This window comes from Schistocerca gregaria, chromosome 7 (genome assembly GCF_023897955.1).
Source record: "Schistocerca gregaria isolate iqSchGreg1 chromosome 7, iqSchGreg1.2, whole genome shotgun sequence".
Classification (NCBI taxonomy): Eukaryota; Metazoa; Arthropoda; class Insecta; order Orthoptera; family Acrididae; genus Schistocerca; species Schistocerca gregaria.
The window spans coordinates 570150238-570175514 of NC_064926.1; the positions used below are offsets into that span (position 1 = coordinate 570150238).

The window sequence follows — 25277 nt, forward strand, 5'->3', positions numbered from 1 at the left end:
GTCGTCAGTACCAGTATTGTATGATGTAACTACTGCCACAAATGAAATTATTCAAGTTCCCATTCTAGACCGCATATGCCCTAGGTCTATGGCATTATGTTCGAGATGTCAATGAAACAGGCCACTCACTTAATCACAAGACTGAGTGCCAGAAACTGCTCGGCAATAGGCTTCCAAAGATGCAGTTTTCTTACGTAGCATTTTGCAGCTGGTATTAGGAATGGAATCCTCTACTATCTCCACTTCTGCATAGTACTCATCGTCCTGCTGAGAAAGATTTTCTTCCGTAGGCGCATGACAGTTCACAAAAGACACCTTTCATACAAAATGTCTATCGTCGGTACCAATACTGTAGGTGTTAACTTCTTCCTCAAATGAAATTGTTCAAGTTCCCGTTCTACGACCTTAGGTCTACGGCATTAGGTTCGAGGTGTAAATAAATTAATGGACACTCACTTATTACGAATAAGACTGAGTATCAAAAAGTATTCGGCAACAGGCTATTGATGTTGTAGTTTTCTAGTATGCTACCCTCATTAACCCTTCCGTGGTTGAAGGCACACAAATGTCTCACTAAAGTAATACGCTGTTTTGAGCGTTGGGACATCAATATCTCCGATCTGTCTAATGCTAGCATGTAGCGAGGTGGTGCTTTCGGAACTTGGAGAAAAATACTACGATCCACGGAATGGATGTATAAAAGGCTGTAAGAGATCACAGGAGCGACGTATGTTTATAGGTTACATAGTGCGGCAGTTTCACGAAAATCAGATCAAATCACCATCTTCTCCATTTCAGGAATGTGTGAAGCAACTAACTGCATTTACTTATACATCATAGTTATTGTTTTGAAACATTACTACACATCTCAGTAATTCTGCTCGTTTCCACATAATTTGAATGTAGTGGGACGTCCACGTGCCAGAAAGCTTCACCAAATGTAGAAAACGTTGGTCTGTTCTATTCAAAGCCATCCTAATATATTATGTTGAAAACGTGTGTGCGATTTTAATGTTTTTCATTATTAGGGCAATACATGTTTTTTTGGCACTGAATTGTATTTTTCCATAATTGCGATCCTGATGAAATCATTGTAAAATTGAACATGTAATACTTAAAATCCTAGTTTCACATGAAAACATAGGTCTGCTTAAGATTTGTAGGACACACTTTACCGATTTTCGACCGAGTGAGGTGGCGCAGTGGTTAGCACACTGGACTCGCATTCGAGAGGACGGCGGTTCAATTCCGCGTCCAGCCATCGTGATTTACGTTTTCCGTGATTTCCCTAAATCGCTCCAGGAAAATGCCGGGATGATTCCTTTGTAAGGTCACGGCCGCCTTGCTTCCCCGTCCTTCCCTAATCCGATGAGACCGATGACCTCGCTGTCTGGTCTTCTTCCCCAAACAACCCAACCCAACCCCGATTTTAGAAATCGGTCAGCTTATAATTTTTGGCAGCTAAGATGTATTATATATCACAAAAGAAGTCGGTATTTGAAATTTTATATTTCAGATATATCCAAAATAAATTTTAACCATGAAACGGTTAAGACTGCTACAATCAGTGTTTTGTGAAGCCATTTAATTTCGTATTTGAACCATAGTTTCTTTAAGCGTTATGTGATTAGGAGCAGAAAGTCTGTAATGAGGTTGAATTCAATAAGTACTCAAATCGATGTAAGGCTTTCAAGTTCGATGCAATTTGTCTAATGCGTTAGCAGTAACTGGAAACCGTTCTTGAAGTGCTATTACGAAAATCTACACCTGTAGCTGCCGCAACCTGTAAGATGGAAGCGAATTCCAAGTACCACTTTTTTTAGATGTGCGATTAGGTGGAAGTTGAGCGCTACCAAATCTGGTGAACAGACCAACAATTCGCACTTAAGATTTTTCTGACATCCTTACTGTTGTGCTGTTGATACATGTTCTATTCTTTTGTCATTGCATATATCTTTTCATGTATTTCATCATCCTGTTGAAGCACAATTTATGCCTAATATTCTTTAGTGAAATTTAAGAAAATCAAGAAGTATAGAGCTTGCATGTGAAGAGTAGTTAGCCGGCCCCTGTGACCGAGCGGTTCCAGGCTCTTCAGTCGTGAACTGCGCTGCTGCTACGGTCGCAGGTTCGAATCCTGCCTCGGGCATTGATGGTTGTGATGTCCTTAGGTTAGTTAGGTTTAAGTAGTTTGAGTCTAGGGGACTGATGACCTCAGACGTTAAGTCCCATAGTGCTTAGAGCCATTTGAAGAAGATTAGTTAATGGCTACAGAGCTATTAGAATATACCTCACGCCGAAACTGAAAACAAATTCGAGTGTTCCATTACATCTCTTTGTAAAATCTAGACGTATTGCTGCTCTATACCCACGTGAGAGCTTAAATATGAAGTACCATATGTCGCAATGATGCAGATTCCCTCACTCGAGTCACATCATTTTCCAATACTGCAGATGGCTGGCAAGACAAATTAGGTACTGACAATTACGTGATTCATTCGACCTATTGGACCGCGGTGCTTTTACGGACACTGCTCCTGACTTATAAAGCAAATCAATGAACTTAACGTTAGAAATTATGTAGGATATGTCAGACTTTTGACTTATCTGAAGATTTTGAGAGCCACGCCTTCGTTATGTATGCAAGCAGCTATCTGCATCGTACTTGACACACCCACGCCAGATACCATTAATATCGAATTACAATCTTGAAAGATGTGTCCTCTTCTTTTGATAAGAGGAAATGTTTTTCCCAAATGAGGTGTTGAAAACAATGGCTTATCTAGAAAAAATAAAATTTAATCTTCTGTCGATTAGTTCGGTAATGATGATGGCCTAAGATCATCGGTCGCACCTTGGCCTCTGGTACCATCTGCGCTCTCGCACGTGCATACATATTATCACAGGGGAGGGTCGTCACCGCAGTCATCTAGGTGAGACGACCTGAAGATGAGGCGAAGCCTGGCACTTGTGGTGGTGGCAGCCCTGGTCTGCTCGACGCAGGGAGTGCCTGTGAAGCCGCCCGCCAGGGCTGCCAACCGGTTCCCAGACGGTTTCCATCTGGGCGCCGCCACCGCCGCCTTCCAGATAGAGGGCGCGTGGAATGAGGACGGTGAGTAGGCTGGACCATGCACGATCCAGGCGGAGCCTGGCGTCATTACACTGAAACCGGGATCCCATCCGCTGACGAGTGGATTCCGTCTACAGACAGCTTACGGAGTATTCGTTATTTTCGCTTTATTGTACTATTTTCGATAAGGGTTACTGATTACAATGATGAAGCGTTGTGCATATTTTGGTGTTGTTGTTGTTGTCTTGAGTCCTGAGACTGGTTTGATGCAACTCTCCATACTACTCTGTCCTGTGCAAGCTTTTTTATCTCCCAGTACTTACTGCAACCTACATCCTTCTGAGTCTGTTTACTGTACTCATCTCTTGGTCTCCCTCTACGACTTTTACCCTCCACGCTGCCCTCCAATTTTACACTGGTGATCCATTGATGCCTCAGAACATGTCCTACCAACCGGTCCCTTCTTCTTGTCAAGTTGTGCCACAAACTTCTCTTCTCCCCAATTCTATTCAATACCTCCTCGCTAGGTATGTGATCTACCCATCTAATCTTCAGCATTCTTCAGTAGCACCACATTTCGAAAGCTTCTATTCTCCTCTTATCCAAACTATTTATCTTCCATGTTTCACTTTCACACATGGCTATACTCCATACAAATACTTTCAGAAACGACTTCCTGACACTTAAATCTATACTCGAAGTTAACAAATTTCTCTTCTTCAGAAACGCTTTCCTTGCCATTGCCAGTCTACATTTTATATCCTCTCTACTTCGACCATCATCAGTTATTTTGCTCCCCAAATAGCAAAACTCCTTTACTACTTTAAGAGTCTCATTTCCTAATCTAATTCCCTCAGCATCACCCGACTTAATTCGACTACATTCCATTATTCTCGTTTTGCTTTTGTTGATGTTCATCTTATATCCTCCTTTCAAGACACTGTCCATTCCGTTCAATTGCTCTTCCAAGTCCTTTGCTGTCTCTGACAGAATTACAATGTCATCGGCGAACCTCAACGTTTTTATTTCTTCTCCATGGACTTTAATAGCTACTCCGAATTTTTCTTTTGTTTCCTTTACTGCTTGCTCAATATACAGATTGAATAACGTCGGGGAGAGGCTACAACCCTGTCGCACTCCCTTCCCAACCGCTGCTTCCCTTTGATGCATATTTTGGTAGCACCGAAAAATAAGTGAAACGAAATAATACAGGCTGATTAAAAAAGAAAGAACGGATTTCAGTTGTTTATTAAAGAGAAACTACGAAGCGTGTGGATGTCAGTTGTGAGTTAACGGGCGAGTTGCGGCGCGCTGGAAATATTCTTAGACCTGAGGAAGCAGTGGTCGCACGGTCCGATCGGCAAGCGCGATCCGCTCTGGAGCGACCACGTGGTCCCGGACGTTAGATAGCGACCGCGTGACGCCGTACAACGGCCGGTCCAGCCGCGTGGCTGGAAATTCCATGGAGGCGCTACAGACTCACGCTGTACGTTGTTTTGAAGCCAGTCGGCGGGACCTGCCGCCATCTTGGATCCCCCAACACATCAGCATACGAGTGTCTACAATTGCTTCTAGTTCGTTATTTCTGTCCTGTGCACGCAATATTTGTTTTATATAGTAAACGTTACACCGTTTTAGTGAAAAACAAAGCATAAGGAACGCAACTTCAAACGTTTTTCTGATTTAAATGCGTATTCGATACAGTAATACGACACGAAAATATGACGCTTCTCGCCTCAGTACTGTAATCCCTTTTTGTTTATACACTTCGTATAACCGAGAAGAGAAGTATGTGCTATGAAAATCGTGCTTTCGTAATCCATTTCTATTCACTTTCATTGTGTTTGTGTCGATAATTGATAAAGCCAGAACTCGAAAAGCAATGATTGATAGTTTAGAGGCACCGATTTGTATTCGTTGCATTTTCAAGTCAAATGCGAATTTTAAATGTTCCAGTTTGCAAGAAACTTACCTTATTTCCTTTGGTGTCTCATAGATGTATGCAGGGATGATATAAACAAGCCAGCTGTCATGTCAACAAAGTGAAAGATTCGTTAAATTACGAAGGAAAAGAACTAAATTTAAGATTATCAGGCCCATTGTAGTTTACACATCCCCTTTGTTTTTAATTTTACCTACCAAATGCTAGTCAGTGTGGCAAATAACTGCAATTTACAGGGTAACACGACAACACAGTGATTAATGTAATGATCTAAGCCTGGACATAAATAGGGAAGTATGCTTTAACAAATATGTAAACGTTTAGGTACTTATAATGTAACCACTGTAAAGGTGTTCCACGCATTTTACAGAATATTTAATTGACTAAATGTAGTTACATTACTTTTATATTCAATTATTGCATTTTAAAACATTAGTCCCCATTTACAGGATATTTATTGCCAGGACTTTTCGTTTACTTGGGAATAACCAAACAATGAAAACCAAGTGTATTGCTCACCTCCAGAGATCTCTTCGCGTTGGATTGATAATAAATCTAAAGTCAAATCACAGAAATAAAACCATACTGTAAAACTTTACAGCGCATCAGAATTTCAAGTATATATAAGAAAATAGCGCTTAAATAAGTCCAGTACACCCGTAAGCGACGAAATCTGGCATTTTTCATCAAAACACTTCACGACTACATGGAATCAAACCACAAGAAGCGAATGTTTTGGGGTAACTAACATGGCGTAGCTTCACTTGGATCGGCTTCAAGTTTGTGACGTCATGACAACTCCTCTTATTTTTACCTCCATGGGGAATTGCTTGGTGACGCTGTATGCCGAGAGCGACAAAGATGGCGGACTTCGTGAAACCATAATGGCAGACATTTCGCAGTTCATAAAGAAATTAATAATAACCAGAAGCGCCATGATACCTCAAAAGAAACATATACCTTAATATTATTTGTACGACGATTCTGACGGTATAGTCAGATTATCAATACCTTTATTAGCTTAAAGTTTAGTATCTGGCGGTAAATTATACAAGTAAAACCCAGCAACGAATTTACAAAATATAAACTCTTCATCCGATTTTGTCGATCGCTGTGTCTTTAGAAAGCTATTAGTGTAAACCTAAATTGGTATGAATTACAGGCATGTAACTTGAGTTATTGGAGGTCAAAGTGGCCGTTTACTATCGATCGCGTCAGGCCGTAAGTACTCCACAGTTACACGAGGAAACGGTAGCAGCACGCTTCTAAATATATTTATTCATCTATGTCTTTGTTTATATCCGAGATATACTATTCGTGAAGAAACTGGTCAATTATTTACTGCGTCTTAGTAAGCACAGTTACATTGGGCTCCCGTCCTACCTTTTGCTTCTTTTCTTTTGATATATGTTTATTTAATTGTTTATGTATTTAACAATGTGTGTTAGAGCGTGGTTAAGGTCCATCCTTAGGAATATTTATTTAATTTCAAGTATTTAAATGTGTTTCATTATGTTGTGTGGGGGCGGGGTGCACATCATAGTGCAGATCCCTCAGTTGTCCCTCGTCAAAATTCCCTGTACTGGGACTTTACCACATCCGGTCCTTTACCGTCAGTCATTGCACCAGGACTCTCTCGTATCTCCACTCAGTCGGAAGCCGGAACTGCCGCGGTGCGCGCTCGTACCTGGACCCCTAGCTTTTAGCGCTAGAACAAATCCGTCTTACCAGTACGGCAGATTAGCTTGCCTAAATACGTGTAACGTTACGCATGTTAGACTTTTTTTCTTGTTTTAGTCTATAACAGCACTTCTGAAAGTTTGTGCGTGGAGCTCTTGTTCACCATGTATAAACAAATTTCGTTCTTCTTTAGACCCATGGCGATACTAAATGTTTCTGTTGTAAATAGCATTGTTGTTGACGATTGACTGACGAAATTATGCTCATTGTTTCAGGGATGGCTTCTATGGCGGAGGTGCCCTAAATCGAGGCTACCCGTTCGTGGTGGTGAGGCAGTGTTTTGGTTCAAATGGTTCAAATGGCTCTGAGCACTATGGGACTCAACTGCTGTGGTCATCAGTCCCCTAGAACTTAGAACTACTTAAACCTAACTAAGGACATCACACACAGCCATGCCCGAGGCAGGATTCGAACCTGCGACCGTAGCAGTCTCACGGTTCCGGACTGCGCGCCTAGAACCGCGAGACCACCGCGGCCGGCACAGTGTTTTGAGACTCGCACTAAATTAAAGGCAGAAAGAGATGTTGGACGTCTATGTAGTATCGTAACAGCGCGGTAGCGTTACAACAAATATGTATGAAAGTACCGTAAAAAGTTCTTGGTTTAGCCCAGACCAGCGGTCATTTGTATGACCATTCGAAGACATGTGTTACTGTAGCTATGTTACAGTATATTAAGCAAAGTTTTAAAGATGAACTAGAGCTGGTCCCGGGCAAATTGTGCGAATCGATTGATTCTTTCTGCAAAAAATGTTAATTGCACTGAAATTAATACTCCGCTAATGGCGCCATTTGCATGTGCACCGTTCGGATTTTACGGGCAAAAACAGTCACCCTTAAATACTCTGGAGTGGAAAGAGATTGGTGATTCAAATTTGGTCCATCACTACATCGAATCTTGGTCCGTTTGTATTTTATGTGCAAAACGCACATCGGTTGTAACTTTGTACAGAGGTAGATACATGAATAATATCAAAACGCGCTTCTTTATAATAGTCGTTATTCGTTATCGAGATATGATGGTTTAAACTCAAGCTAAAGGTACCATGTAAAATTCGTTCTTACGAGAAGGGTATGCGCGAAAGCAGTCAGTCATTCAAATCAGTAAAAAATGCATTCTTAGAATCAAACTGAAAGTTCGCTTTCAAAAATCTAGCTTCATTCGGATTTTACGTGCAATAATCAAGTTTTCTGTGAGGTTTTCCTTATGCGCACCGCTTGTATGTTTCAAACTTGTGCGATTCAATTCAAATACTGTAAGAAAATGGACAAATACACGTAATTAACGGGTGTCCTGTTGTTTCGTGAAAGATCTAACCGTTGCCACGATGCAATCAACATCGTTCAATAGACAGTAGAATGACCATGCATATAATAGTTTTAAAAAAAACTGTTTGTGGTGGATAAAGTTTCTGGGGATAATTTGTTCCGTGGAGGACTCTGGAATATTTTTTTTTATCTGTAAGTGGGGGGAAGGAGGATTGATTTTTTTCGCCTGAGTGGTCCATTTCTCCCCCAAACACACGCCCTGTTACACCTATGGTGAGGGGTACAAGAACAAATAGACACAGGTTTATGTACTTCTAAATAGTGGGATACATCTACAACAGGAAGTAGCTGAGAGTGGGGGGGCTTCTAAATAGGAAGTATTCCAGATTGGGGATGCACGCATCCTAAACTATACTGACACGGTATGTTACATGTTGTATGACATGACAAACGCCACGTTGGATGACATGATGGCATGCATCATGTTATACGACATGGCATCATGTATCATGTTACTTTACTAGAAGAGACGCATTATATGACATGACATAGATATAAATACTAACCAGTAAAAGACTGCGAATATATTAAGATGTTTTGATTTAAATGTCTTTGAAGCTGTCTGGTGAGTCAAAAAGACAGTTCCCTTATTTCCATCCCTAGCACTGCTCTAAACATATTTGCCAGGAGCAGTTCTGACTCTGGTGTAGAATATGGGTGGGTGAAAAGACGTAGGTAATGCTGGTGAGACGTCAGTAGACGTGTTGTGTTCCAGGGAAAGGAGAGAGCATCTGGGACCACATGCTGCACGCACAACCCAACCTGACAAAAGACAGCGGGAATGGAGACGTGGCGGCCGACTCGTACCACAAGTACAAGGAGGACGTGCAGCTGCTCGTCGGGCTCAACGTGAGTACCGAGCCTGGAAACGTCAAAGCCACTGAGTAGCGAAAATGTGGCACGTGGCTCATGTTCCATGAGAGGCAATTTATGGCAGGTCACTAACGCGACAATGCCTAATTAATATTTCTCGAAACTGTGAAACATGAAATGCTTATTACTTTATCAAGAAAGATCATCTTATTCTTGCTCCTTTTTTTTCTTTCCCTCTGGCTGTCGATGTAAAACTCATTTCGTGTAGCGCCTGCCATGTGAGATTCGTCAGCATTTCTCACACACTCTTCTGCCAAAAAGTGTAAACATTCTTTTCCATACGCTCTATGTGTCCTTTCAATACGACCTAAACTGGATTCCACACGATGAAAATTTTGCATGAAAGTCCTCATTTCATATAAGAGTTTTCATTTTTTCTACTGAAAGAATACTATATACTAAAATTCCGTAAAGTGGGCAACTTTGCATTGTCCTACATTAAGAGTGAGTTAGTCCTGTTTGCATTAGGTTGGTACTATGTCAAGATCTAACCATACATCAACACAATTTTGATCATTTCTGACTTCCTCTCAGATAACGATGTCATCAGAGAAAAGTCTGAAATTGCAGCTAATACCTTCCACAGAGTTTATACCGTCTCTGTTCCTACTTTACATGCGGTCGCTACTACACATAACTGTAGTCTATCTCCCTCGTTCTACCATAAAACGTTTGTTTACTACCACCAAACGAAAATAAGAAGCATATACTTCAAGACGCACTTCTACATCAGTACTGTCTCTTTTTGCAGGCCAACTGCTACCGGTTCTCTCTGAGCTGGCCTCGTATCCTTCCCACAGGAGACACTAACGTCATCAACCAGGCGGGCATAGACTATTACAACAATGTCATCAACGAGCTGCTGGCCAACGGGATCGAGCCCATGGTGAGTACATCACCAGCCACCAGCTACAAACCACAAACTGCCGTGGTAACTACGCACAGTATGTCTCATACTCTCGCCCTCTCATCTGATAGCACGTAATCAGAGGCACCAGCTTCCTTCTGTCAGGCAGTGAACTCTGAAAGAAAATTCAACAGTTTAATTTCTGTAGGAAAGATAAACCAACTTATTACATAATTGTACTGAAGCGAGCACAGACATACAGGTTGTTTACAAATGAATGGTGGTGTTTTAAAAAGTAAAAATACATCGATTTGTTACTTCACATGAACGAATCTTCCAGCATAAGCAATGGCAACTGTTCAAGTTTTTGATGCGCTACGCGCTCGCTGTTCTCTTGTCATGTTTACGGCGGAGGTGTAGTATCTGTTTCCAAGATGGCATTGCAACTGCAACAAGAAAAGCCTTTATGTGTGCTCCGTTTTCAGGTGTCCCGATCTGTGGTAGCAGACAGCATGAGTTTTGGAAGGTGTTTCGTAAGTGGGTATGTTTTAAACTGTACTAATTGGGATTGGTTCAGGCACTTACATCAGCAGACAAAGTGGAAAGGCGTGACTTTTGTAAGGGGCTGCAGTTAAAAATGGAAGACGCTGGTTTTACAGAAACATTCATCTTCTATGGTGAAGCCAGTTTCTATGAAAGTGGCAAGGTGAACATACGCCATGTCCATGTCTGGGGATACGAGAAACCACATACGCTGACAGAGCATCAGCATGATTCTCCAAAAGTGAACATTTTTTGTGCAGTACTACGTGAGAACGGAAACGACCCATTTTTCTTCAAACAACGAATGGTGATGGGTAATTGATTTCGAAGTATGTTGGAAAGCTAGTTGTTACCTCAGATGATCGCATTTCGCAACCAGGCAGTGCTGTGCCCCACTTTCACAGGAATGTGCAAGAGCTACTTAACCTTGTTCTTCACCTACACTGTATTGGATGTGCTGCAACAGCAGACAACAACTTGCCCTGTGACCACCTTGTTCGCCAGATTTATCAACCAGCGATTTCTTTGTGAGGGCTTGTGAAAGACCGAGTTTACGTACCGCCAATGTCCGAGGTAGTGTGTGTGATCGGATGAAGCGTGCACCGCAGATCATGACGGAGGACATGCTACACGGAGTATGGGAATAATTTGATTGACGTCATTATGTTTGTCGTGTGACCAAGTGTGCACGTATTGTAGGATCGTGATTAATGCATCAGAAACTTGAACAGTTACAGCTACTTATTCTGTAAGGTTTGCCCATATAAAGTAATAAATTGATTTATTATTAATTTTTAAAACTGCGACATTCACATATAAGCAGCCTCTACTGCTAAATTAAACGAGGTCAGCCTCCTGAAAGGGCAACAGTGTACTCTGAAACTAGTTCCACCTCTAAGCCTCATCCCATATTAACATGTTTCTGTTTTCTGGTGAAAAAGAATTTGCAAACCGGCCATTCCCAGTTTATTTGCCATGAGTGCACACAAAGCTTGCGTGCTTCGGTCTGAAACACAACGCAATACGGTACTACCTTCATCTCAAGATACAAACTTCATTCAGCCTCCACATAGTTATGAAGAGTTGTTCAGGGTGCAGTACACTGTTAGTTTAATGGTGTTAACCATCTGTGTGTCTAATAATTAATCTGTGTAGCAACGACATACACTTCTAGCATTCATGGTGGTGTCTGTTTGTTCTATATCGTGTCTCCCTACCACTTTCGCGCAACGACGCTCTGAGCGCGTTTTTTTTTTTTAGGGAATTGACTAGTTTGAACCTGGGACCTGTTGCTGGTAAGGAGACGCCAGACCACACATGACATGTAGAATTCAGAAAAGTTCAGTGAGACTAGCGATGATATAACCAAATACTTAATGATCTCAGCGTCAGCTTCACTGCACTCCCTGTAAAAGAATCTTAATACTAAATAAATTTAGTGGAGGGGGTTCAAAGCTTTCCTATTTTTAGTTAGCTGGTAAAATAACGTCGAAAAAGCAGTTAAGTTTACCATTGGAAATTTTATTCTACTCACAAAACATTGTTTATAAATTGCGCTACTGATATAAGGAAGTGTTTTAATACAGGATGGTAAAAACCAACTGCGTTCAACAAAAATGTGAACGAATGTTCCCTGAATGGGTTTCCAAGTTCTACAATGGATCGAAGGATGACCTATGCCTTATCACATCTATAATCTAGGTTTAAATTAAGTTTCACAAAAGAGAAAACTGTCAAAATGGTCTACAGTGACCTTCAATTATCTTTAATTACTTATCTAACTTGTAAATTACAGTGGCTGATGTGGCTTCTCAATGACTATATAACAGAAAAATCATCGCGTTTCAGATTTTTACTTCAAGTGGCAAATGTGAAGACCATGAGCTTTAATTGACGATCGACACTAGTATTACGCTAAAAGGGGGTGTAACAGATGAGACTTCTGCAGTTCTGAGTGAAGCTTTATACGCTGTTATGCGGCATCGCGTGCGTTCATTACCTTGTCGGTGTTCGTCAGGGGGCGGCGGGCAGCACAGCTCCGCTCACCTCGCTGTCTCGGAAGCAACTCCTCTCCTAACTTCTCCTTACTACAATTTACCGAAGTTGGTTTTAAAAAAACTATCTGGCTGTGTTTTCATCTGACCAATCAGGGTCTCAATGTTAACCTTAAGCTCCGACTACAACAATTCTGTCTATCCAATGAGAAACGTTATACTTTTCATGGTGGGGCAGTGTTTTTAAGGTTTGCAACATAACAGAGACGCGAAAAAGTCTCACGCTAAAACTTGCAGCTGGTGTGGTCCTTTTAGCGTTATCGTAAGATCTATACTGTTTTTCTGGAGGGCTCTAGTTTTTAACATGTGCGGGGGGGTAGTCCTGACGTAACACTGACGCGAAAAAGTCTCACGCTAAGGCTCTAGCTTTTACCATTAGCTGGCGGGTGGTCCTAAGGATTAGCTGACGACGTGGGTGTGCGTCCCTTATTGTAGGGCCTTCTAACTAAACACGGTTCTGCTCTCGGCTTCTGTTCTCGTTTCTCCCCTCGAAACTGCATCTGTCTCATGGTGGGAAGGAATGACATGCATTTAGGCATTCTTGTGTTAATGTGTGGTATTCCATTTGCTCACTCATTACTCGTATTACTTTGGTTAATTTAATGTCACGATTTATTCGGAGCTATGTGACATACTACTGGATTTGCTTATCATGTCAGGGTTTTCATGGAAGGTGTTGGATTTGTCTGACACCTTACACACTGTTGTGACTCTTATTAGGCTTATTAATACGCTCGGTCAGTCGAAAAATTTTAGAGACTGAATTAATAAGAACTACAGAAAGTGAAGATCGTGGTTTGAAAGCTTCAGGTTTTTTTCATAGTCTCCGCTGACTAGAGTATAATGCCCAGAATGGTCATACGACCATACGGAACTGTCAGAAAAGTGCTTTGTTGTTCAACTCGCGCATGACAGTAACCAGAAAGTTAATTACTTCGCCAAAGTGAATTAGTTGCATTTCACCGTTTTGCGGTAGGTTCGTATTCGTAACAGCAAATCTCGTCACCTGTAACGAGTTTTTCAGTAAAGCATCGCCCGAATTTTGCATTTCTGCAAAGTCTCGGCAGGCATCCACATTACGTTGATTCAGTTCGGCAATCATGGTGTGTCGAATAAACTTTGCACAGACGTTTCTCTTCTTGAAAAGTCTCTGGGCAATGTTTTGAACATCTGATTTAGAGATGTCGCTCCACTGCAATTTTTGACACACTAGACGGTCGCATGTCCACTAGTTACCACTGACTGCTCACAACTGACTAGTCGGATGTTCATCTGTTGTTTACAATTGTTAATTCAAGTTGCCTCCGTAGTTAACTGCACTGACGTCGCTTATATGCCAGGATCTTCTTGGACGGATGATGTGTACACTGATGGAAAAAAAATTCCATCACGAAAAAGAAGTTGTACGAGATAAACGAAAGTTGGTAGGCGCGATTCTGCTTCTGAAAGACGACGTCTGTTCAGATTTCGTGCCAGTGGCGTGAGGGTGGCGCTAGTGGCGCCATCACGAGGCTGCAAGTCAGACTTACTTGACACACACGCTGTAACTGCCCTGTGCGTTAGTTACGTGTGAGGTTGGACGTAGTGAGCTGACGTTAGTCAAGAATGTCTTTAAGACGAGGAAAGTGCCATTAGCAAAAGAACCCGGAATTTGAAGGAGGTCGTGTAATAGGACTACAAGAATTTCGATGTGGCCACAGGAAGGTATGGCCACAGGAAGACCAACTCTGTTGGGATACGTGGCATTGCCGAGAGGCAGGACGCTTGTATTTGGATCACTCCTGTGACACACACCATACTACATCTGCAGCAGGTATCTGAGCAGCATTGGGCACCCTAGCCACACAACGCGCCGTTACAAATCGGCTACTTCAGAGACAGCTCCTGCCCAGCCGCCCTGTAGCGTGCATTCCACTAACCCCATACCACCGCCGTTTCCGACTTGGTTTCAAGCGAGAGCTCATCGGAGAGCGCAGATCTGTTGTGTTTTCCGATCAAAGACGGTTCTGCCTCGGTGGCAGTCATTGTCGTGTGTTGATTAGAAGGAGGCTAGGTGGGCGCTGGCAACCAGCCTATATGAGGACTAGACGCATGGGGCCTGCACCTGCAGTTCTGGCCTAGGGCGCGATTTTGTACGACAGTAGGGGCACTCTCGTGGCTATCCCAAGCACCCTCACTGCAAATTTCTACTTCAGTCCGGTGATTCGACCCGTTGTGCTGACATTCAAGAACAGCATTCCAGGGGGCGGTGTTTTCCAACAGGATAACGCTCGCCCACATGCCGCTTTACAGAGTGCCGATATATTACCTTGATCTGCTCGATCACCAGATCTGCCTCCAGTCGTCATCCACAAACAGCATTCGCTGTCCATGTGTTGACCACCAGGTGTGCTGGGCATGGAATTCCATCCCACGAAGTGACATCCGGTAAGCATACGACGCAATACACGTTTGCATTCAACATTCTGGCTGTTACGCCGCTAGGCTTTTCTCAGGCTTACATTAACCTATGAGCTTCTAACCTTAATCACTTAAATATGTTACACAGACAACTCTATTCCCAAAATGTTATTACTCTGCATTAATTATTTCTTCGTGCTGCGATTTTTATTTCTGTCAATGTACTTAAGTTGTCGGATTTCACACAATACTGAGGAAAAACTTTCAGAAATCACTTTAACGCCGAGGCTACAATATAAGAACACACAGCAAATACGACGCCATTCTTGGAGGGTGACACGTCTACAAAATCACCTAATAGGCTTTATCAATATGGCAATTTTACAAGCTTGGTCCTAAATAAAATTTACTGTGGGTGTCTTTGACAACGAAGAAGAAGATTTAACAGAACACAAGAAACATTGTTTCATTACAATAAGAGCAAAAAATACACAACAACAACAGCACAGATACAATTTCAGAGAGGGTTCGCCGTCAGTGCAATTCATGTCAGCCGGCCGCGGTGGTCTCGCAGTTCTAGGCGCTCAGTCCGGAACCGCGCGACTGCTACCGTCGCAGGTTCGAATCCTGCCTCGGGTATGGATGTGTGTGATCTCCTTAGGTTGGTTAGGTTTAATTAGTTCTAAGTTCTAGGCGACTGATGACCACAGATGTTAAGTCGCATAGTGCTTAGAGCCATTTGAATTCATGTCATATCTCCACGACATTAGGTGCACTGATTCGTTGATGCGAATCTGTCAGTCGCACTGGAAATATGTATTTTGGTCTCGATATTGAAGCTGGATGGGTCGAATTAAAAGTCGTACAGCAGGTGAAGAAAGACTCTGTTGATCACCAAGTATGCATGACGCGTTTCGGGATTTTTCCATCTTCAGAAATCAAAGTGCAAATGTAGCACAAGGACAGAAGAGTTACCAGCTGTGTACGTAACATTAGATGCTATGAGACGAGTAGTCTGTCATCTCATGCCACGTACACACTGCCAACTTAAACTTCGGATCTACACGTACGTACTAGGATGGTCGCTAGCCTCCTACATTATATCACACTTTTTTCCGCTGTTCAATCTTAGACACAAACGAAAACTGCCCACAGGTGACGCTGTACCACTGGGACCTCCCGCAGGAGCTGCAGAAGCTGGGCGGCTGGCCCAACATCGAGCTGGCAGACTACTTCCTCGAGTACGCCCGCATCGCCTTCGAGAACTTCGGAGACCGGGTGAGTTACGTTCGCATCCGTGTCTGCTTCAGCCACAGAAGTACTGTCGTCTTAGAAATCCCTGCTTCCAGCGAAATCTGCGGCAGGAAGTCTGTGTGGCTAGAAACAACATCAGCAAGATCTTTTACCTTTCGCAAGGGAAATTCCTTGAAGAATATACGAGGGTCGCCCAGAAAGTAATCCACCACAATGTCCTCCTCAGCCAACAACAATGGTGCAAATGTGAAATTTTCTTGTATACATTATTTGAAGTTTCCGGAGTGCATGCGCAAATTTTAAGTTTCATCCGACAGACAGCGTTGCTGCAGCAATGTTTCAAAATGGTGCCTGTAAGTGATGTGCTTTAGAAGCTGCGTGTCATCATTGAATATCTCACTGCAGAAAAAGACACTGTTGGAAACTTTCACAAACGTTCCTTTGCATTTTATTGAGCACCTGCAGTCGATAGAAGTACGATTAGTCGCCGGTCAGAGAGGGTGAGGCCATTACGAGTAGCCGGTTCGACAGAGCTCCAATATTTACAGCGTTAGCAGGGGCCATCCATGACTGTCACACCTGACTAGATTCCGCTAGCTGATGTGCCAAGAGGCAGCACAACTGATTCTGAAGCACATGTGGACCCACTAACCAAACTCAAGAAGCTCTTCCTGTGATTTCGGTGGCATAACAATTCAGGTGATAGTTTGATTCAACATGATAACCGTCGGTCTCACACAAGTTTGAGGACTTCAGAACACATCACCAAAGAGGGTCGGAGAATGTCATCCACCCTACAGCCCTCACCTTTGTCCCTCCAGCCGGCCGTGGTGGCCGAGCGGTTCTGGCGCTCCAGTCTGGAACCGCGCGACCGCTACGGTCGCAGGTTCGAATCCTGCCTTGGGCATGGACGTGTGTGTTGTCCTTGGGTTGGTTAGGTTTGCGTAGTTGTAAGTTCTAGGGGACCGATGACCTCAGCAGTTGAGTCCGATAGTGCTCAGAGCCATTTGAACCATTTTTTTTTTGTCTCTCCACTTATCTGGGCTATTTAAGGATGCCATTCGTGGAAGATACTTTGAGTATAACGAAGAGGTGTTACACACAGTGCAGATGTGGATTCGTGACCACAACATGTAGTAGCACCGACTGGGCATACACGCCCTTTTCTCACGCTGGACGAAGGCCATAGAACTGGAAGGAGATTACCTGCTAAAATGGAGAGTGTAGAAGGTACACCATTCCCCTTAGTGTTTACATTTCATTGAGTTCAACAAATAGCTGCTGAAGAAAAAAAAATGGTCCAATACTTTCTGGCCACTATCATATTTCAGTCGCCTCAGTCAACTTTCTGTCCGAGTTCCCCGTTGTGGTGGCACCTTCGAAGTGCACTAACCTTTTAGCAGAAAATTGTCTTCTCATTAACATTATGTTTAATATTGTAGGTTCCTGCAATTTCTCTGACCATATTACATGTTTCTATCCTGAAATGTTCTCGGGTATTAAACAGGATCAAAATGATATGATATTTCGGCAAGCTGACTTGTTACCATCTTGAGATGGTCTTCATAACTGTTTATCTTCCTTTGGTGGCCGTTTCATACACCCCGTGCCCGACGTTGTATGTGTAGTTCGCCCGCTACGCTAAGACGAAAAATCTTGTTGGGGTCTGGTCAGAGCGACCTAGGAACTCCAGAAACCAAGAAGATACCGCTCTCCAGGTAAATGTATGCAAGTCTGACCATCAGCATGATACTACAGAAAATGTGCGCAGACCACAAGCGTCACACAGGAACAGTCTGAAAAGTCAGCTGTAGCATAGCGGTCCACCTCCGGATGACACACCGTGAATTATGAAAGCACCAACTTACTGAAACAGACCAAAACACTCTGAGACTGCGTTTTAAAAAAAATGTGTAGAAATCGGTCTTCATGAGAAGTCGATAAAAAAAGACCGGTTTTCACAAAGTAAGTCTAAGGTCCCTGCCTTGAGCGTACTCAAAGCGCAACGGAAATCTGTGGAAAGATCCACCCAAGCGAGCCCGAGTTCGGCAGCGGGAGGGAAGGGTATATAACGCGGCGCCTAGAGGAAAGTAATCAGTCACCAAGGCCGCCGCAAGATGCCATCTGATACACTTCCCAAAATTCACACCATTTTGATGCTGCCATCGAACTGAATAACCAAGAACAATCCAAAGTCATTATACCCAGCGAAAACCAAAAATTTGACATATTCATACTTTCGTTTCTAATGTGAGGCAGCTGAATAATTTTCATGTTAACTCCAGACAACTGATATATGTTAATTTTTCGATGATTTGGGATGGAAGTTCACGTGGTTTCTAATGTTGTGGTCTCATAACATGTACCACACTGGTTAAAAAAAATGGGGGATTAACTAGCGATAGCGACATTCACTCCGCCAGCCACCTTACGGTGAGTGGTAGAGGGTACTTTTCGAGCCGCTATCACTTTTGCTATTTTTACTGTTCCATTCGCAAATGTCACGTGGGATGAGACTAGTCAGAAAGAATCAATGTACAAAGAGCTGTGGTACGGAAATACTACGGAATGAAGAGAGAATTGTCTGAGGCTACAGATACTGTGATAATGAACAACTCAGCAGTCATTTCAGTTGAAAATGAATGGGCAACTTTAAAAAGCGCAGTTACAGAATTCGCAATGAAAACCAAAGGTGCAAGGAAGGTACCTGTGAAGAAACCATGGGTGACACAAGAAATACATCAGTCGATGGACCAAAAGAAGGAAGCACAAAAATGTTCAAGGAAATTCAGAAATACAAGTCACTTACGAATGAAATAAATAGGAAGTCAGAGAACCTGAGGCAAAATGGCTGCATGAAAAATGTCAAGAAATTGAAAAAGAAATGATTATCGAAAGAACTGACCCAGCATATAGAGAAGTCGAAACAACCTACGGTGAAATTAAAAGCAAGGCCGATAACGTTAAGAGTTCAATGGGGATTACACTGTTAAATGCAGAGGAGAAAGCAAGTGGGTAATATGAAGGTAAAGACTTGTCTGGTGACGTGCAAGAAGGCGTAGTAGGCGTCTATAGGCAAGAGATACGAGATCCAGTATTAGAATCATAATTTAAAAGGTATTTGGAAAACCTGAGATCAAGTAACGTAGAAGGGATAGATACCATTCCGTCGGAATTTTAAAATCCTTGGGGAAGTGGCAAAAAACGCCTATTCACGTTGGTCTGTAGAATGTATCAGACTTTCGGAAAAACATGTTGTACACAATTCCAAAGATTACAACAGCCTACAAGTGTAAGAATTGTCGCTCTGCAAACTTAATACCTCAAGCATCCATGTTGCTGACAAGAACAATATACAGAAGAATGGAAAAGAAAACTGAGGATCTGTTGGATGACATTCAGTTTGGCTTTAGGAAAGATAAAGGCACCAGAGAGGCAGGTGTGACATAGTGGCTGATAATGGAAACAAGACTATGAAAAATGAAGAGACTTTCGTAGGATTTATCGACTTTGAAAAAGCTACCAACAATGTTAAATGGTGCAAGATATTCGAAACTCTGAGAAATGTCGAGGTAAGCTGTATGGAAAGCCATAATATACGCACTGCACAAGAACGAAGAGGTAACAATAAGATTAGATGATCACGAGCGAAGTTCTCGGATTAAAAACGATGTATATATAGTCTTTCCTCCCTAGTGTTCAATCTATATATAGAAGAAGCAATGATGGAAATAAAAGAGAGTTTCAAGAGTGGAATTAAAATTCAAGGTGAAAGGACATCAACGAGAAGATTCGCTGATGATTTGTTGCTCTCAGTGAAAGTGAAGAAGAGTTACAGGATCTGTTGAACGAAATGAACAGTCTTAAAGAGTACAGTATACGGACTGAGAGTAAATCGAAAAAGGCGAACGTAATGAGAAGTAGCAGAAAAGAGAACAGTGACAAACTTAACACCAGAATTGGGAATCATGAACCAGCTTAAGTTAAGGAATTCTGCTCCCTAAGCAGCAAAATAACTCATGATAGACAGAGCAAAGGGGACATAAAAAGCAGACTAGCAATGACAAAACGGGCATTTCTGGCTAAGAGAAATCCACTAGAATCAAACATAGGCCTTAATATGAGGAATAAGTTACTGAGAGTGTACGTTTGGAGCACAGTATTGTGTGGTAGTGAAATATGGACTGCGAGAAAACCGGAACAAAAGAGAATCGAAGCATATGAGATGTGGTGTTGAAAATTAGATGGACTGGTTAAGTATGGAAAGACGAGGTACTTAATAGAATCGGCGAGGAATGGAATATATGGAAAACACTGACAAAAGGAAGGGACAGGATGATAATACATCTGTTACGGCACCACGCAATAACTTCCATGGTACTAGAGGGAGCTGAAAGGGTAAAAATTGTAGAGGAAGAGAGAGAATGTGATAAAGCATGCAAATAATTGGGCTACTCTGATGTGAAAGGTTTGGTACAGAAGAAGAATTCGTAGCAGAGCGCGTCAAACCAGCGAGATGAATGAAAGGATGAGCCTCCATGTTGACTTAGTTTACCCAGTTGGCCTCAGGAGGCTGAGTGCACCCGCACCAGACTAAAGTCCCACCAAGGTAAAAATCCCTGGCATAACAACACTGCTTTGGAGGGGGTACGGGGAGAGCAGGGAAGAGGTACTCTTGCAACGCGAAGTTGCTTTCATTTGTTTCGTTCATAACGACGTTGATTTCTTTGAGTTTGTAAGTCTTGTGTCCCGTATCGCCTGCTAACCGATAACTGTGCCTTTGTTGACTACGAGACAGTGTGGGACTGTGTCCAATAAAGAGATTACTTCCGCCCGCAGGTGCAGCTGTGGCTGACCTTCAACGAGCCAAACATGTTCTGCAACGGCTACTCGTCCGCCACAGATTTCGCCCCTGGAGCCAACGCCTCGGGCATCGCGGACTACATGATGGCCAAGACGATCCTGCTGGCGCACGCGCGCGTCTACCGACTCTACGACCAGCACTTCCGCTTCAAGCAGAGGGGTGAGACCGACAGTTATTCTTATTTATCAGTCTACTGGCTTCTGATATGTAGCTCAAGACGAGTTAACCAGGGGCAAAGGTATACTCATCCTCGAATTTCAGACTCTGTGGGCAGATTATTCACAATTAGAAAGATAAGATTAAGACGAGGTGCGTTCAACAAGTAATGGAACACTTTTTTAATTGCAGGTTGGCTTCATTCATGATTCCAGTACGCCCTATAATTGCCCACTCTTTTGGCTACAAAGCCCTATTTTTCAAAATAATCTCCGTTCAGTGTGACGGCCTTACGCCACACTGCTGGCAGGGCCCGTATGATACCACTCTACTGGTCGACGTCGGAGCCAACGTCTTGCTGCATCAGTAACCTCCTCACTATTCGTGTAGTGCTTCTCGTGGAGGCCATCCTTCATTGGAAACCGGAAGGTGAGAGATCCGAACTGTAGGGTGGACGAGGAACCCGGCGGCCACACACCACTGACTACCCCTGCTGGTGGCCGAGTGAGTGAGCACTATCAAAAGAGACATCCGTTTGAGAAGCGATGTGTTGGTGATTCGTAGATTACCTCGAATGAGACTGTCCGCACGTTCCAGCACTGCAGGAGTCACAGCTGCACGCGGCCGGTTGGCACGCCGGACATCCAACATGTTTGCTCGATCTTGTTGCGATGATGACAGACGCCTCGTGCAACGACTCACCGTGCTTTTGTTCACTGTCAGGTCTCCTTAGACATTCTGGAAGTGTCTATGAATATCTACGATCCTCTATTTTCCACCAAAAGAAACTAGATGACAGCTCTCTGCTTGGAATGCACTCAGTTACTGAGGCCATTTTTAAGGCTACATATAGAGCACCACCTATGAGAACCTCATGAAATTATAGGGGCTGAAGCGGTAATGTTCCACCATGTCGCACAACAGATTCTGCATTACTTTCTACCCAAACTGGTTGAGAAAAAAAAGGTGTTCCATTACTTATTGAGCTTATGTCTGTAAACATGTTCCAAGCTTAAGTGCAACGAGTGAAGCTTGCTAACAATCGATTGTTACAGAATTGTGTGAGGCAGTGTCGATAGGGAATTAAAGTACATGCAGAAGAAATAAAAATTTTAAGGGTTGTGAATGACAATGTACATCTGTAAGAGACGCCGAAGGACTTGGAAGGTCAGTTGAATGGAATGGAGACTGTCTTGATAAAAATGTTTAGAAGAAGAATAGCAACAAAAGTAAACAAGGGTGATGGAATGAATTAGATTAGGAAATGAGACACCAAACGTAGTAGATGATTACTGCTATTCGGGCAGCTAAATAGATAACTAGATAAGATATCAAATGTCGACTGACACTGGAAATGAAAGTGTTTCCGGAAAAGAGAGATTTGTTAACCTTGAATATAAATTTAAGTGATAATACCGGAAATTGTCAGGAAAGGAGAAAAGCGAGCTTCGTAATTCCTTCAATAATTTAATAATGTCTTGCTTTTATTTTATATTTTAATCTGTATTACTATAACTACTTTTATTTTCTGTGACACTTTTGTACTTGCACGCAGCTGCCGTTTCCCGACAATTCTCGCCCTACTTCGCAAGCGGACAAAGCAGAGTCTTTCTAAGGTTTCGCGTAGGTCGCATCAAGTTCTGTCTTCTTGATATTGACAAGTTGCGTTTTGTAACTATGAAGAGTCAATATTTTATACTTGACTACAATTTTAATAATCATGTATTATAGCAACTGTAGTTTTGTAGCGTTTTGTTTCTTTAAGTGTAATATATCTGTCTGTGCCTCTCATTCATGTGAATTCACGTCAAATTTATCCCGCTGGAATCTCTAGTACTTTATTGAAGTTGTCTCTCATATGAATATGTTAAGTTTTCATATTTACTATTTCCCTACTTTTGTAACACAGTAAAATTTGATTTTCTTTTTCTCTCACGTAGTACCGAATTATGCATAAGATACGGCCCGTAAGTATTCTGTACGCTGACGTAATATTTTACGATGAGCGGTATATCATTACTCTCGTACGTAACCTTCCTCTCAAACACATATATGCTTGAAGCCGATTTATTTCCATTTGATTGAGACCCGTTTCTGATTTCTTGTTCTTGTAGGTCTTGGGATGTTGAAATGTGCCTTTTTTGTATATTGAGATATGTCAATTAAATGTTTCTCAACAAGCGATTATAAAAAATATTGTGAATGATATAAAACTTTGCATTAAATCATTATCGCTACAAGAATGTACGTTCCAATGGCGATGGGTGAAACTCTATACGTAGTCGCACTATGGAGTGAGAGTAAATTAATAATTCTGGAAAACACGACTCAGTATTTGGGACCGCATCAGGCAAGTGGATATGTTGGCTGACGTCACTCTTCACTTGTATAATCGATGGGTTGAGGACAGCTCTTACGCAAAAAAATACGTAAGAGGAAGAAAACGATTGGCAAATTAGCCTCAGGGGCCTGTTATCTTCAATTAATGATGAATTAACCATATAACACGAGTAGAACTGCGTGAACAGGTCGGGCAGGCGTGGCGTAAGGTATACCAGGAGATTATTCGGCATCTGGGATCGATTCGATGCCTGAATTGACGCCCATCAAAGCTCCACCATGTGCAGGTATCGACGTACCTGGTACCTCAGAACCACTTGTGCCATTGATCCTTAAATGTGATCATTTCATGTATTCCATATCCACTGTTGCAACAATTAAAACTGAATGAATCTGAAACCTCTACAAGGGTGTACTAATATTTTTTCCTGCACTGTACATAGCTCTATGCCTCAATGTTGAAGCACGATGAACTAAAATGCTAATACTATAGTGATCTCGATTCCGGTTCCAGGCAAGGTCGGCATCACGCTGGACGGAGCCTGGTACGAGCCACTGACCAATAGTAAGGAAGACGCTGATGCTTCGGAGCGCCAGCTGCAATTCGAGGTCGGCAGTGCCACTGTGATACCACTTGAGTTCGCTTCCATGTCCAGTCTTTTATTCTTTCCTCACTCGCTTTCGTGACATTCTAAAAACACAGTCCCTTGCTTGTAGGTGGGCCTGTGGGCGAACCCCATCTTCTCGTCCCAGGGCAACTTCCCCAAGGTGGTGCGCCAGCGCGTGGCAGCCAACAGTAAGAAGGAGGGGCGAGCCAGGTCCCGACTACCCACGCTCTCTCCGTCCGAGATTCACCTCATCAAGGGTGAGTAGCCGACACGCAGACACAGGGGAAACGACTCAAGCCTTCTGTCTACACTAGCGTGTCCAGCAGAATACTGATATTTTCCACACGTCAGTTGCTCCCTGGCACTCTTGGACTCTTAAAGACAGTGTAAACAACCAAATCCCAGATGAGGTCTTAGAGGGGTTTCCTCACCTGTAAAAAACATATGCCAAGATCTGCTCATGAGACCAACCAGAGAAACTGGAAACTACAAGATAATCTAAGATCACCCCTGAGCGTCAGCAGAATACCCCTGCAGCCACACCATCCACTTCTCATTTTGATCACATCACTGCATTCCACAGCTCTACAATTCCCTTTAAACCTCAGTGAACCTAGTAACAAGTGCAGTGAATAGCAAGTATCTAACTGACGGCGGATGAAAGAAGTTTGAGTATACAAGCACTTTTACAAGAGCTACTAGACAAACTGTAACTATACGTTGACATATGGGTTACCGTTCAATCTTGCATCTTGTAAATAATGTAAATATTTAGGTAACTTAGTCTACATGTTAATAAGAAAATATTTATAAATTCAGGTTTGCAAATGCCGGATAAAATTTTAATAAACTAGGGTGTCTGGCGAGGGTACAGTCTGTCAGCGACTTTATTTTGACAGCCTAGTTATAAAGCGGAAACATGAAACACAACTAGAAATTGAATAAGATCCAGCGTAGCATTAAGTACTCTATTATAAGCTGATGGTCAGATAATTGTAAAGGAAACAGAAGGTAACTTACATACAGCAGTATACAGATTGAGCTAAAACGCAGTATGCTTCGATTTAACTATATCTGCAAAATTAGATAAAGATAACAGCTTACAAAGTCAGATCGAAAAAAATAAGCGACCAACTTTTAGAACATATGTTCCACCTCATTTGTCTAGGATGTTATATTGGTTTTAACTACTACAAAGATATTGAAAAGAGGGTTAATAAATTTCAAGCTCTCTGGGAATCATTTGGAAGAATTTCGG

The 25277-nt window shown here is 42.5% G+C and overlaps 1 protein-coding gene across 1 annotated transcript in view; it reads left to right on the top strand.

Moving 5' to 3' along the window:
• Window positions 1-2949: 2949 nt before the first annotated feature.
• The window catches only part of LOC126282478 (myrosinase 1-like), a 29543-nt gene continuing 7215 nt past the window's right edge, over window positions 2950-25277 (top strand). Inside the window, exons 1-7 of the mRNA XM_049982135.1 lie at window positions 2950-3112; window positions 8796-8929; window positions 9705-9839; window positions 15953-16075; window positions 20891-21074; window positions 23926-24020; window positions 24129-24276. Coding sequence (XP_049838092.1) covers window positions 2950-3112; window positions 8796-8929; window positions 9705-9839; window positions 15953-16075; window positions 20891-21074; window positions 23926-24020; window positions 24129-24276 — 982 coding nt within the window. The remainder of the gene's footprint in view (window positions 3113-8795; window positions 8930-9704; window positions 9840-15952; window positions 16076-20890; window positions 21075-23925; window positions 24021-24128; window positions 24277-25277) is intronic.